Source organism: Pieris brassicae, chromosome 10 (genome assembly GCF_905147105.1).
Source record: "Pieris brassicae chromosome 10, ilPieBrab1.1, whole genome shotgun sequence".
Classification (NCBI taxonomy): Eukaryota; Metazoa; Arthropoda; class Insecta; order Lepidoptera; family Pieridae; genus Pieris; species Pieris brassicae.
The window spans coordinates 10,433,602-10,446,701 of record NC_059674.1 but is presented as its reverse complement, the minus strand read 5'-3'; the positions used below and the strand labels follow the sequence as shown (position 1 = coordinate 10,446,701).

The window sequence follows — 13,100 nt, the reverse complement described above, 5'->3', positions numbered from 1 at the left end:
CTTCCTTATGTTTGTTTACGGAACGGAACATTGCTTAGTGAATACCTCAACTCAGCAATGCGAACTTGGGGGTTTTCCGCGCAAATAAAGGGCTTATCCAGACGTCCTGGTGCGAGTTTAGGAGGTACATTTATTTTAGAGATTAACAAACAAAAACAAATGCTTCAATACAATTTATTTAAAGCCTCGTACTCAACCAACTAACTAAACTAAATAAAAACCAAGCGAATAATGATATTAAAAAGTTGTAACATAGATACCCGCAAATCTCTTAAGCATTACAAGGGAGTGGGGGAAAGTTCGTACACAGCGCGGGACACAAACGTCAGCTGATTTACCAATCACGCGATCGACACGTCACTCTCCCGCCGCCTCACCGCGCACCACCGTACGCCAGTGATAACCAAGATCGAAATAGCAGCCATTTAGTACTACTTCAATGTATTTTTGGTGAAATTACCTCTCAAACGCAATGTATAAAAACAACTTTAGGGGATTGTAATCGATATTTAGAGGTATATGAAGTTGGTCCTAGAACATTATGTAGGAGCGACCTCAACAGTCAACTTTTTTGCGCTCGGGTGCTTGGAACACGACGTGTGATAGGATCTTCGATTTATTTGTTGTATAAATAAAATACCTGCTTAGAGTCAACATAATACGTTACATCAGTCCCTGAAGACCTAGACAATTAACATAACTTACTACGAAGAGAATATAATACGTATGTTTTTTTTTATATATTATGGCAATAGTTTTGACTTTATGCCAGTTTCAAGTAAAGAATACGTATGTTTCTCTTTAAAACTGGCCAAAAGAGGTTTTATTTTATTTTATCTAACAGTTAAGGTGCATGCTAATCTGTGGTATTAAAAATAAAGTGCAAAGCGGAAACGTCATTTAAAAATAACCCGATACAGCTGCGGAAATTCAATTTATGAAGTGGTGTTAATTAAGGCACAGAAACTGTAATTAAATGAGATAACTAGATTTTAATTTATGAATTATCTTTTAATGCGAAACGTTACTTAAAACTTGTTCTAGATTTAATTTAAACAATTTAATTGCAATTTATGAAAACTAAGTGTTTAATCGATAAAGTAGAAACATTTAGAAAGACCGTAGACTAGTTCAAATATTTTTAATATAACTTTATATCATCGATACGACTAGTTGCAGCCTATAATCACAGTCTAAGCCTAAGTCACAGTCAAGTTGTTACCAGCCAACCTTGAGCAATAAAGTGGCACCAGAAGAAGATGAAAAGAAATTTCATATCTAATGTTTCTTATTAATTATATGAGGAAGAAAATATGAAATTATATATTTATTCAATGACATTTTGCACGTAGCTAAGAATACCAAGGTAGATGAGATTTGATTCTTGTCCGAAAAGTAACCACAGACTAAAGATGCATAGGTTTAAACAACAAAACATTTGTAATCTGTGTAAATAAAATCACGGGTATTAATAAAAATACTTAGTGAACAGCTAATTACGTGTTTTGGCAAACATTTCATTTGACGCGCACGCGCACGTGTCGAGTGAATGCAGTGAAATCGAAGGCAAATCTCAGTGAAATTGACGCAGGGCTGATTAATGAGAAATTTAATTAAAAAGTATAAAATATTAAGTATTAGTATATAATCATTTCTGATCTAAAGTATATATTGCAATATAATTTGTGATGATAATATATATAAAAATATTTTTAACCTAAAACTTTTTGCTTCAGTCGGTTATCATTACTAGCTGTCAAACAAACAAAATCGGTGTAGTTAAAATAATTCATGTAATTAGTTGTATTAAAATTCTAATTAACCCCCAAAAACATATTTAGTCAATGGGAATATCAGAAAAACAAATTACTACACAAAGTAATTCTTCAACCAGGCGAGGCCCAGCAAATGGATATTTTCTTTTTTTTCAAATATCGTAAATGTAAGACAGACAAAATATAATTACAAAAAAATGCTAGTTTTTTGCATTAATTACTTTATATTCCAGCCTTAACGCTTATAGTAGACAGCCTTGTCTCGTACAACCTATTTACTTGGGACAACCCTGAACGCGATGACGCGTAAACTAGTAGGTGCAGTTAATCCAGTACTGGCATTCATGGGTCTTCTCTTTGGCCGTGAAAATCATTTATCTTCACTTTCACATTGATTGATATTTTAAGAGATTGAAAGTTCATTCAACATTCTAAATGTTGAAAAGTAGAAACTGTATTCTTGGAACTAAGAACTTGGAGAAACTGATTGTGGTAAAACACGTGGTCATTCACCAACCAGACGGACCTATAGGTAAGACTCGTCATCCCCAAAACTGTACAAAGGCGCTGGACAGAAAACGGAGGAAACAGTCCGCCCTAGATGTTTTCTTGCTGACCACGATCGACTGAAGGACGAAACTCTCGACGAGAGTTCCGGCCATGCAGGAAGATGATATTTTTTTAATAGCTGATGGCGTTACTGAGTTCGAGTTCCGAAAATGTTATAATTTTATGTAACAGGGGAGGAGCAGCTAATGTTAAGTGACAAGCCCTTAACAAGGCTCGCAAATGCGTTGCCGGCTTTTTAAATGTTATTATTGATTTGCTTTAAACTTTGGTTTAACTTCTATAACTTCAATACAGACTAACATAATGAAATTTTGAAATTATTAATAAACCGTTGTACATGTTGTTTTTATTTCCAAATTGGGTTGTTATAATATAAATTCACTTTCCATCACAAGAAAAACAAAGAAGGCCAATAATAAAAAAAATATATATATATGCACTTTCACTGAGTCAATTAGATCTGAACACGCACATTACACAACTGATAATCATATTAAGAAAAGTTAACTAAATTTTGTATAGATCTAAATGTCAATTCAAATTCTTAATATAAATTAATAATAAATGGCTAGACAGTATACAAATTTTCAAACGTAATGAAGGTATTGTTTAACCTCATATAACGAGCCAATATTAATAGCTAACAGAACACAATTATATTTTGATTCCGTATCAAAAAACTCAAACAATTATAAATGTTGATGCGCCAGAGTTTGTTTTCCATATTCATGTATCTACGGAAAATATTTTTCTTTTTTTATGGGACAGGAGGCAAACCTGCAGGCGGAATTCTTTGAATTTAGCGGTTTACCATTCAGAAAACGATCTTTCTGTAAAGGCTCCTATGTCGTATCGTTACGGAAATACTACTGGCAGCTGATTCCACAAATAGGTGGTGCGCAGCTGTAAGTACCTTAAAAAGCGCTGTATTATGGAACGTCAAACGTCCAGATGATGGAATTGTCTCTATAACTTCAATGTGTCCAAAACATAGTCTCCGTATATCTGCATATCTTATAACGTTGTAATCACTACCAGAGCAAGTCTAAATACCAATAAGTCGTGTAAGTAAACCGCAACTTGTTTAACCCTAATATAGGTTAAACTACTGTTATGTTACTTCTACGCAAGAACACATTGCCTTTTTACAGCCGACTGTGATAATTTTAGCGGTGCACACATCCGGCGTGCTTGTTTACATTAGGAAGTATCGTTTTAAAGCTATTGTTATGAGAAGAATGTTATGGATATTAAGTCTTTTATTTTATGCTATACTTCGATACATTGTAGTTTCGATCTCGTATTTTGTAGAGCTAGGTTGGTTTTACAACCTTTTTTTAGGTCGATTCAGATTTCTGAATAAGTTTCATGATTCGTCAATCAAATGGCCAAGCGTGTGCCGCCTGTGTCTGACACACGCCTTTTTGGTTCTAAGGTAAGCCGGTTTCCTCGTTACGTTTTCCTTCACCGTTCGAGCGAATGTTAATACGCAACTAGAAAGAAATTGTTACACAGTCGAAACTACGACCTCAGAGGTGAGAGTCAAGTGAAGCCACTAGGCCGACAAAGCTAGGTATTGTCCGGTTAAGTTATACAAATTAAATTGTTAGCAATCTTTATATAGCATGACTAACTTTATACCGCTATAGATCTATTCAATATATAAAGACTATTTGTGTTGTATATGGAGTATACATTAGTTTTTCTTTAAGAATGGTTTATGGCTATATATGCTATAATAATAGTTATTTAGAAGCTTTAATTTATTAAATTAATTTAATAAACGAAAGTTTCAAATTTAATTTAAAATCTAGTTAATTTCCTATCATTTCCATCACACAAATATACAGTATTCCTAACATACATACTAATAATAATCAAAAATGTATAAATAGAAAAATAAAACTGTCCCAGGCGTTAATTGATAACATTAGTGTGACATATATTATACATAGTATTGTCTTTAGTTAACATAGTTTTTACACATTGGAAATTCACATGAAGCTTTAATCCGGCTAAGAAATTGTTTTCTTTCAATATATTATACAGATATATGTACTTTAGGTTAAATTTTCTCAAAAATAATTCTAGAATTTCAGAGTATATAATCTAATATGTATTAAACTACAGTTGGCGAATTGGCAAGACTGCTCTCTCAACAGATGTCTCGACAAGATTCCTCTTATAGCTCGTACTTGCCAACTTCATTTAGATAACAATCTTTGTGATCTACACGTCGTGGGGCGAACGGGTACCAAACACAATTTTAAGTTTTAAAATTCAAAGTTCAGATGGATGTTTAAAATGTTTTTGTTGATTAATTTTTATATCAGTTATTTTTAGTTTTTAGCCAAATTATAACCAAAGGACATTGTTATACTGAATAACAACAAATTTTTATATTTTATTTACATTAGGCACATTAGGCACATTAGACACATAGAGGACATTACAAAGAGTATTCGAAAGGAGAAGTGGAATAAACCTGTAATATCTCATTACATAAATTGGAAAAAGGAAAAATGCTAACAGTGCAAGAGGTAAGAAGAAATAAACCTGGTTGCACGCAAGGTTTGGTCAAGAGTGGGGCGAGTTAGAGCACAATGGAAGTATCTGGGGGAGGCCTTCGTCCCAATGGGCAAACGGACTTAAGCTATTTAGCTGACTTCCACCATACCTAGGCCCGCCCTAGCCTTTAGGCTTATACGTACAGGCTCTCTTCACTTCCTAACCTTGGCCCATGCGTTCAAGGTGCCCCAACCAAAGTCCAATTCTTTTATTTCAGCATTCTTTCTGATTCTCCACGAATCCTGCTTCCTTGCCGCCCCCGTACTCGTGTCCATTTTACGCAAAATGTTTCACCAGTTTTTGGTCCTCACGGAGTCGATATCAATCAGGAGCTCATCAGAAACGGAATAAATTTTGTATGGGTATGTTCTTCCCTCAATTTACGAATAATTTATATAAAATATGGGTTATGTGTTTGTTTCAGTACAAAAACTAACAATAGCAAAACATTTATTATTTTATCTCGAAGATATAATAACATTTTACGTAAGTTTGTGTTTGTCAAATAAAAGTATACTTCGAATTTTGATAAGTCAATGATATCGATACTTTATCGATATTCGATACGACAAATACCTTTATCAAGGTATATGTCGATATGCAAGGTGATCCATATAATAACGATATAAAAACCAACTTTGCGATCGTTTAATGATATGTATGAAGATACTCTTATAAGTACTTATAATTTTAACCCATTCTCAATTATCGTGAAGAACTCACAGACCCAATTTAAATTGCAGAAATAATTGACACATTGTACCAAAAAATACGTTGCAGTAATACAGAAATACAGTTTAAACAACTACACAAAAAGGACTGTGAGAAAAAATTATTAAACAAGGTTGTCTTGAAGAAGCTGCAGCAAGACCTTTGACATACTTAGTCTAAATTTTTTATAGAGATGTAAATAAGCTGTTATTATCAATATATTATGAACTAAAATGATGATGTTATAAATGACTAAGGTTGTTCTTTGTAAACATCCAGAATTATATTCTACGTGAGTTAATTCGTGTAAACACAGTACACGCTTGAAATTGCAAATATTAATATACTCCATTACGTGAACAAGTCAACGACATTAAACTTGAATATAATTGCAATCCTAGATAAAATATCAAGTGTGAGAACCTCTTTGTGATTCACTTCCGGCATATATCATAACACCTATTCATAGTATTAAACATTGCGAGCGAGAATATAAGAGAAATTCTAATATAAATTTAATATACAATTATAGTCAAAATCTGTTATAACAACATCAACAACTACTCATAACAGGCGATGACGTTGTTATGAAGAACTAATACAATAGAATTCAGCTGGGACCTTTGATTTTGGTCAATATAATCGGTATGTTGTTCTAAACGATGTCGTCGTAAACGGTTTCGACTAGTATAAAGTAAATTTATATTACAATTTTTTTAAGCTGACCCGGCAAATGTCGTTTTACCATTTATATTATTTCCAGGAAAAAAATTAGTTTAATAAAAATAACCTATAATAAAAAATAGGGGTTGATCGTAGAGGGGTGACAATTAAGGGTTGTATGTATTTTTGTATGCTGTACCAATAAACCAAAATAAATCAAAAATAAAACCAAAAAAAATTGTCTATAAAATTTTTTTTATTGGGTGGACCTTATCACTTAGGGGTTGGAAAGATAGATAGTAGCCGATTCTCATACTTACTGAATTTGCATTAAAAAAATCATAAACATCAGTCGTTTCGGAGGAGTATGGGAATAAACATTGTGACACGAGAATTTTATATATATATATATAGAGCTATAGACAAATATTCGTGTAAATGTTATATAAGTTTATCGGCAACACCAGATATAAAATAATATTGTTGGCATTGAATTTATGTAGGATTGTCTCACCCATCTGTTGCATACAAACATATACAGTATTATAGTAAATGCATTGCGATGTAGGATGTTATACTAAATATCTTAACTGTTGAAAAACTGATTTTGCACGATTTTTGTTCAACAATGTTATCAGTGGAGGCGTCTTTTAACCACGTCTTTAACAATAGCAATTATACAAACGATTATTGTAAAAAGGGCAAGAAAAGTGGTTCTTTTACTTGGCATGAGAGTATCTCCGGATGGGAAATCCGGCATGGTGGTTGAAAAATTCTGCCAAATAATTGTCAAATATATTAGTATATTTACTGATGTACTGATGACTGCTGGCCAACGGACTCCGACTAGCCCATAAATATCATGAGGATATTTCCGGAGTAGTACTCGAAACTAAAAACCAACGCGCATTAAACTATACGAAGAGCGCTTAATGTGTACTCGCTTTTTAAATTTGATCGCGCTTTGACATAGGTTAATACGTGTTACATGTGAACAAGGCCTAAAAACAATTGACATCTTAAGCAACAACTGGGGCAGTTTACTGAGCTAAAAAACCAAATGGACTTACAAATTGAACAGTCGGCTGGAACCTGAAAATCGTTTAATGTTTAAGATGGATCCATTACTTCTTCAACCTTCTTATTTCGACAAAAGATTCTCCACTTCTCAAGGATAATACGTAAGTTATTTGTTATTCAAGTCGAATTTTAGTCGACGATAGGGGTGACGGCAGATAAGCTGGATTTTTTGTTACGTGCCGAAATTCCAATTGAATGAAATCATTTATCTGAGGACCTTTGTTGTCGTAATGCAAATTTTTAGTTGTGAAGGCTAAATCTATACTCGTATTAGGTAACTACAAAGTACATTCAATTATAAAATAAACAAGGGCATGCAGTCCATTGCAATGACCCATGTAAGGGCCGGCCTTCCCGTTATTACCGCCAACGTGCTGTTAATGCTCCAGCTCGCTTGCGCATCGTGGCGTATATACTGTCCACATCTGCACAACAAAAAATTGTAGACACAATAGAACGCATTATTAAAGAGATATATATATCTATTAACTTTAGGTCTTTTCGTTTACTTTAAGTAGCCTTCAAACTTTAAAGCTGTTCCCATACAAAACTAGTGTCAATATCGTTATCGCAAGGATTCGTTACGAACGATGTAATGTAGCGCGACCTTATATCATCTCAGTTTGGATTAAGAGCCATCGAGAGGCTTGCCAACTGAATTATAGATGCATCCTACATTTGAGGGTTAACGAGATTTTCTTGAATCGTATATCCCTATAACGATGATCTGTATGTAAAAGGAATATATTTAGAAGGTAAAAATCTAATATTTTATATACTTTATGGTAATTTATATATTAAGGATTTATAAGTAATTTAACACACAAATGTATGATGATGACAATACCCTCAACCTACATAGTAATAATAATAGAAAATTGAAACAAATTTAAAAGTTTGCTCCATGTGGTCCCATTGTACCTTTTATGTATTTTAAATAAACATTCACTTTCTCTCGACGTAAGTTTGACCATTAAACAGAAAACAAATCAAAATTATCAGGCCTTCTCTCTGGTAATTGTTATAAACCTTTAACGCCACAACTAGATTGTTTATTAAAGCTCGTGCTTTGTATTAATGTAATAATGTAATGTCTTGTCTTGTTGAAGCGATCTACCGACCGGGCAGTCCATTTAGTTAGTGTTAGTTTTTTTTATATTTAGGGAGTATTTGTTACTCTAGTTTCTCTAGACAATTTTAGTAAAGCTTCTTTATAGCAGTCCAGACTCAGGTCATCGTATATTATACTAATAAGGTTAAAGTTCATAAAATACTGGTACGTAATATATAAGTTTATTTTTTCTAGATAAATGGAGTTTTGAAATACGTAATATATTACGTATATATGTGATGAAATATCTACGTAAAAGACATTAACAGACGACAGTGTTCAAGAAGCATTGTTAAGATTTATTCAAGCGTTGCAATTTGCAATTTTCATACTGAGGAGAAAGTAATTAAGTGCTATTTATAGTAGACAATAAATGGTCCGTGTAATTGTTGATTTAATAACAAAACTTTAGAACAATTAATATTAATACCTTGGGAAATTTATTTGAACAGTTTTTATTATCCCACTTTAGATCATAATACCTCTTTAACTTCGAATTATATACAAATTTCAAGGAAGTATATAAATATCAAATCTTCGTTATTCATAGAGTACTTAAAAGTTTGTCTAGGACACAGTCACAGACTATTCAACTCATAATAAAGTAGTTTTTAAAGAAATTTGTCCCTTTCTGTCTTGTTTACGTGCTGTGATGAAAAGAGACAGAAGGCTTCCTCGTAACTCCGTTCTCAATATAAAGCTTACGTGTAATTCCAAGAAAGAATTACACCGAATTTCCTTTTTAGACGTCCAAATTATTGCGTCATAGGTTTTACAGTAAGTTGCAGATTAACTAGAGTTATCAGCTGAAATTCCATCCCTATCACCTGGACGTTTTTGCGCGCAGTTAAGTATTTCCGAACTAATTCAACGTAGGGTCCTTCAAAAGAGCGAATCAATTATTAAAAGGCCGGTAATTCACTTAATTTGTTGAACTCGTTATTTAAAAAAACAGATTTACTTTGTAGAAATAAACATAGAACCTCTCCGTTTATATATTTATGAAAGAATAAACTCAATTCATAACCCAATAGCCATTAAAGGGAACACAAAAACTCGGACCTTGAAACTTTTGGAGTGTCAACAAAAACTCCGATTGTACCTACATATGTGGGCGGTCATATTTTTGCCCTAGTGTTGTCATATGATTAAGAATTGTATTTCGTATTTTTGTAATGTATAATAATAACGCAACGCGTTTCATCAATTATTGTTATTTCTATTATTGTATAACACTTTGTTTCCATGTCTTTCGCAAAAGCTATTCTTGTAATTTTTATACCTTTAAATTGCATAGAATTGTATGTATAGTTATCCCCCCTATAATACTGTAGATTGGTTCTGCGTTATAGGAAACGCGTTATGTACGTGATTTAACTTTTTCGATCAATTAAGCATTTATTAGTTTTATTTTAGTCGAATTATCGATACAAGACAACACTAGTACGTAATCTAAATTCTATGTAATTCAAAATATCTTAGAAGGAAACAATGCGATAACCAATTTACCCATACTTAAGTATTCATTGTATACAAAACGAATAAATATTAGGATAAGTTTCAGAGCCAAGTTAGCGCTACATCTGACTTACGTACGTCAAAAATGTAACGGAGTTTTGGAGTCATACGTCATTTTGTTTCTGAATCTCACCTCTAGCAATAAGTTTAAGTACTACTCATACATGTCAAAAGCGTATTGAATTTTGACACATGAGAGATTCCGAATTTTAGGCTTAGTCTTTAAACTTGCGATACTCACCATTACCTTGATTGCTGGTCTTCCACAAGACATTTTCTTTTGCAAGACCTCCAATTATTTGAACAAAAGGGTATACTCCTTCCTCAAATGCCAGGAAAGAATCCACTAAGATGCGTGTCTCCTGTGAAGACTGCCGTTTTTGAATTAAAAAAAACTCAAGGTCGTATATTCGAATGCCAGCAGAATACACTATCTGTTCCGTATACATTACTGGCTTTCCTGATCCTCGTAATATATATTAATACTTCCTTTATGTAATGAATAATGCGGACAGAGACTATTACATCTTAATTGGCCCTGAATTCAATGCAAGGTCATTCCCAGCTATGTTCTCATAGTGTTTTATTCTTTACCTGTTATTAATTAAAAGAGAGAAAATGGAAATGCTGCCAGCGTTAAAGGTACTGACACGTACCAAACTTTTAAATTTGTTTGAATTTTCTATTTATTAACTTTTAATTATTATATACTACTAGCTGACCCGGCAAACGTCGTTTTGCCATGTATATTATTTATAGGAAACAATCTTTTAGTTCAATAAAAATAACTATCTACTATAATAAAAAATAGGGGTTGATCGTAAAGGGTTGTATGTATTTTAACGTCCCTTATCACTAAGGGGTTTGAAATATAGGTAGTAGCCGATTCTCAGACTTACTGATAATGAATAAAAAATTCATAAGAATCGGTCGAGCCGTTTCGGAGGGGTATGGGAACGAACATTGTGACACGAGAATTATATATATATAGAGATGGAGGTTAAGAACCTTGTAAATACTAGTATATATGTGTGTTAGAAATAAATACTTAAAGAGAGAATAATATAATATTTAAATTAGATACGTTTACCATAGGTTAATATTATAAAATGATTAATTGCATTTTTGCTAGGGATTATATCGCCTGGGTGAGATTTCCAAATGAATTGTCATCCGACCATATTACTATAGCGCTCTCCTAGTCACTACGTCCTCTTTATATGATAAATAAAGTTGGAACGGAGTACATAATAAAGGATACGTTGACAAGGATACGAAAGGGAATGCTTTGGTAGTTTGGCCATGTAGAACACATGAATGAGGTTCACAAGTAGGAATAGAAGACAACCCTGAATGGTGAAGTCGGGTTGGGTATGCTTTGTAGCACATAAGGAATTTTACACATTCCGAGGAAACTGGAAAGTCGAAGTGTGTCATGTCAGAATGCCTTGCCGATTTAAAAAAAAATCACGAAAATGTTAAAGAAATTTGGAGACAACACCTAAGAGCGCCATTCTAAATCAACGCGATAGAATTTGTGTTAAAACAATATCATCCAGCATATAATCACGTAATTCTAATTCAATAAATTTTTACGACTATTAGACCCCAAAGTTTAGTAGGAAAGCTTATTTTATTACCTTGGGGTGGCTGTCTTCTTTGATAATGCCGTCTCCTCTCGAAGGTGTGCAATCAAAGTAGCCATGATTGGATCAAACCATGTTAAAGAGGTGTCTTTATATGTTTTTATATTAAAAACCCTGTTCCACGGTTGTTTAAATTTAAATAATTTCACTTTCAACATCGCATCGTTTAACATCAAGGTCATCTTGTAGTACGATCACACAAAAAAGCGAAATTAATTTTCAACTAAAAAGTTTTCCATAATTATTAATAAAAACTGTAATCTCAGTACGACAAGTATTTCATTTATGACTAACGTCTTCTACTACTAACAAGAAACATTTTAGGCACCTAGAAAAAGACATTACGACGGCAATTTAAAACAGAAGACTCAAAAGTGTTCGTTTATCGGATATAAACGATTTACCAATCTATGTGGCTTGCGTTCTGTCTTATTTTCCTGTAATATAACAAAAATAATAAAATTTCGTACCTAATAATAGTTTTCATAAGTTGGTAATTAAATTCGTAACTTTGAGTTTGTCATGTGACTGAATTGATTGATATCACCAAATCTAGGATCTTGTTTTAATTGCCTTTATTTAAAAAAAAAAATTAACATGGACATGCATACAAATCAAGAGTTATTATATTTCTATGGGAATTATTCATGCCATAATAGTTCTGGTTAATTTAGTGTCTTCAAGGTCGACGGATAATTAACTCATATTACTGAAAACATTTTTTTTGTGTAAAAACATAATCACGATATTTAAATTGTTTTTCCTTTATGAATTGTTTATCTTATCAGGTCATCGACGATTTCAGGATATATTATTTAAGCAACCTTGAATGATAACTCACCATCATCATTGAAGTGTGCATGGTCCGTCAGTATGTTCCCATTTCTAGTAAGGGACTTCGTAGTTACATCATAAGTGCCAAAATAGACTTGAAAATAACTCGGCAAAACAAAACACAAGGTTACACTCTCAATACAAGAAAGAACTGAAGTAAACGCAAAACGAAGTCACGATGTTAGAACCTTTCATACAGTCGGAGAACGGATTCTTAACAAAAATAATACGACAAAGTTTGTAAATACGAAATAATCGTAACCCGAAACACACCAACACGCTCCTCTTACACAGCACTGACTGAGTCTCTTGGAGCAATCTAGGTGCGAGTGGCTTGCTATGTCTCGTTCTTATATTGCGTTTCACCTTATAAAGACAGGGATAGAAATAGTTTTGTAACTTCGCTCTTAAATGCAGTGCAATGAAAAATGAAACTATAGAGTTCCCGAAGTTAATTTCAACTGCAACGCATATCGTTTAAATGCAATTAACTAAACTTTGGTTAAATAATTTAGTTGATAAACAAAACCATTGATAGAAATCGCGTAAGGCTGCGTGTTATTCAAATAATTATAAAGTACTTTTTACATGCAATTAATATAATAAGTTCTAAATCATATAACC

The 13,100-nt window shown here is 32.9% G+C and overlaps 1 protein-coding gene across 2 annotated transcripts in view; it reads right to left on the bottom strand.

Annotated features, from left to right (window-relative positions):
* LOC123715555 overlaps positions 1-12,762 on the bottom strand; it is a 75,109-nt gene extending 62,347 nt beyond the window's left edge. For both annotated transcript variants that reach the window (XM_045670670.1, XM_045670668.1), the window contains exon 1: positions 12,484-12,762. Coding sequence is in view for 1 of the 2 variants with exons in the window: in XM_045670668.1 (XP_045526624.1) it covers positions 12,484-12,504 (21 nt within the window). In the remaining variant the exon portion in view is untranslated. The remainder of the gene's footprint in view (positions 1-12,483) is intronic.
* Positions 12,763-13,100: the final 338 nt, after the last annotated feature.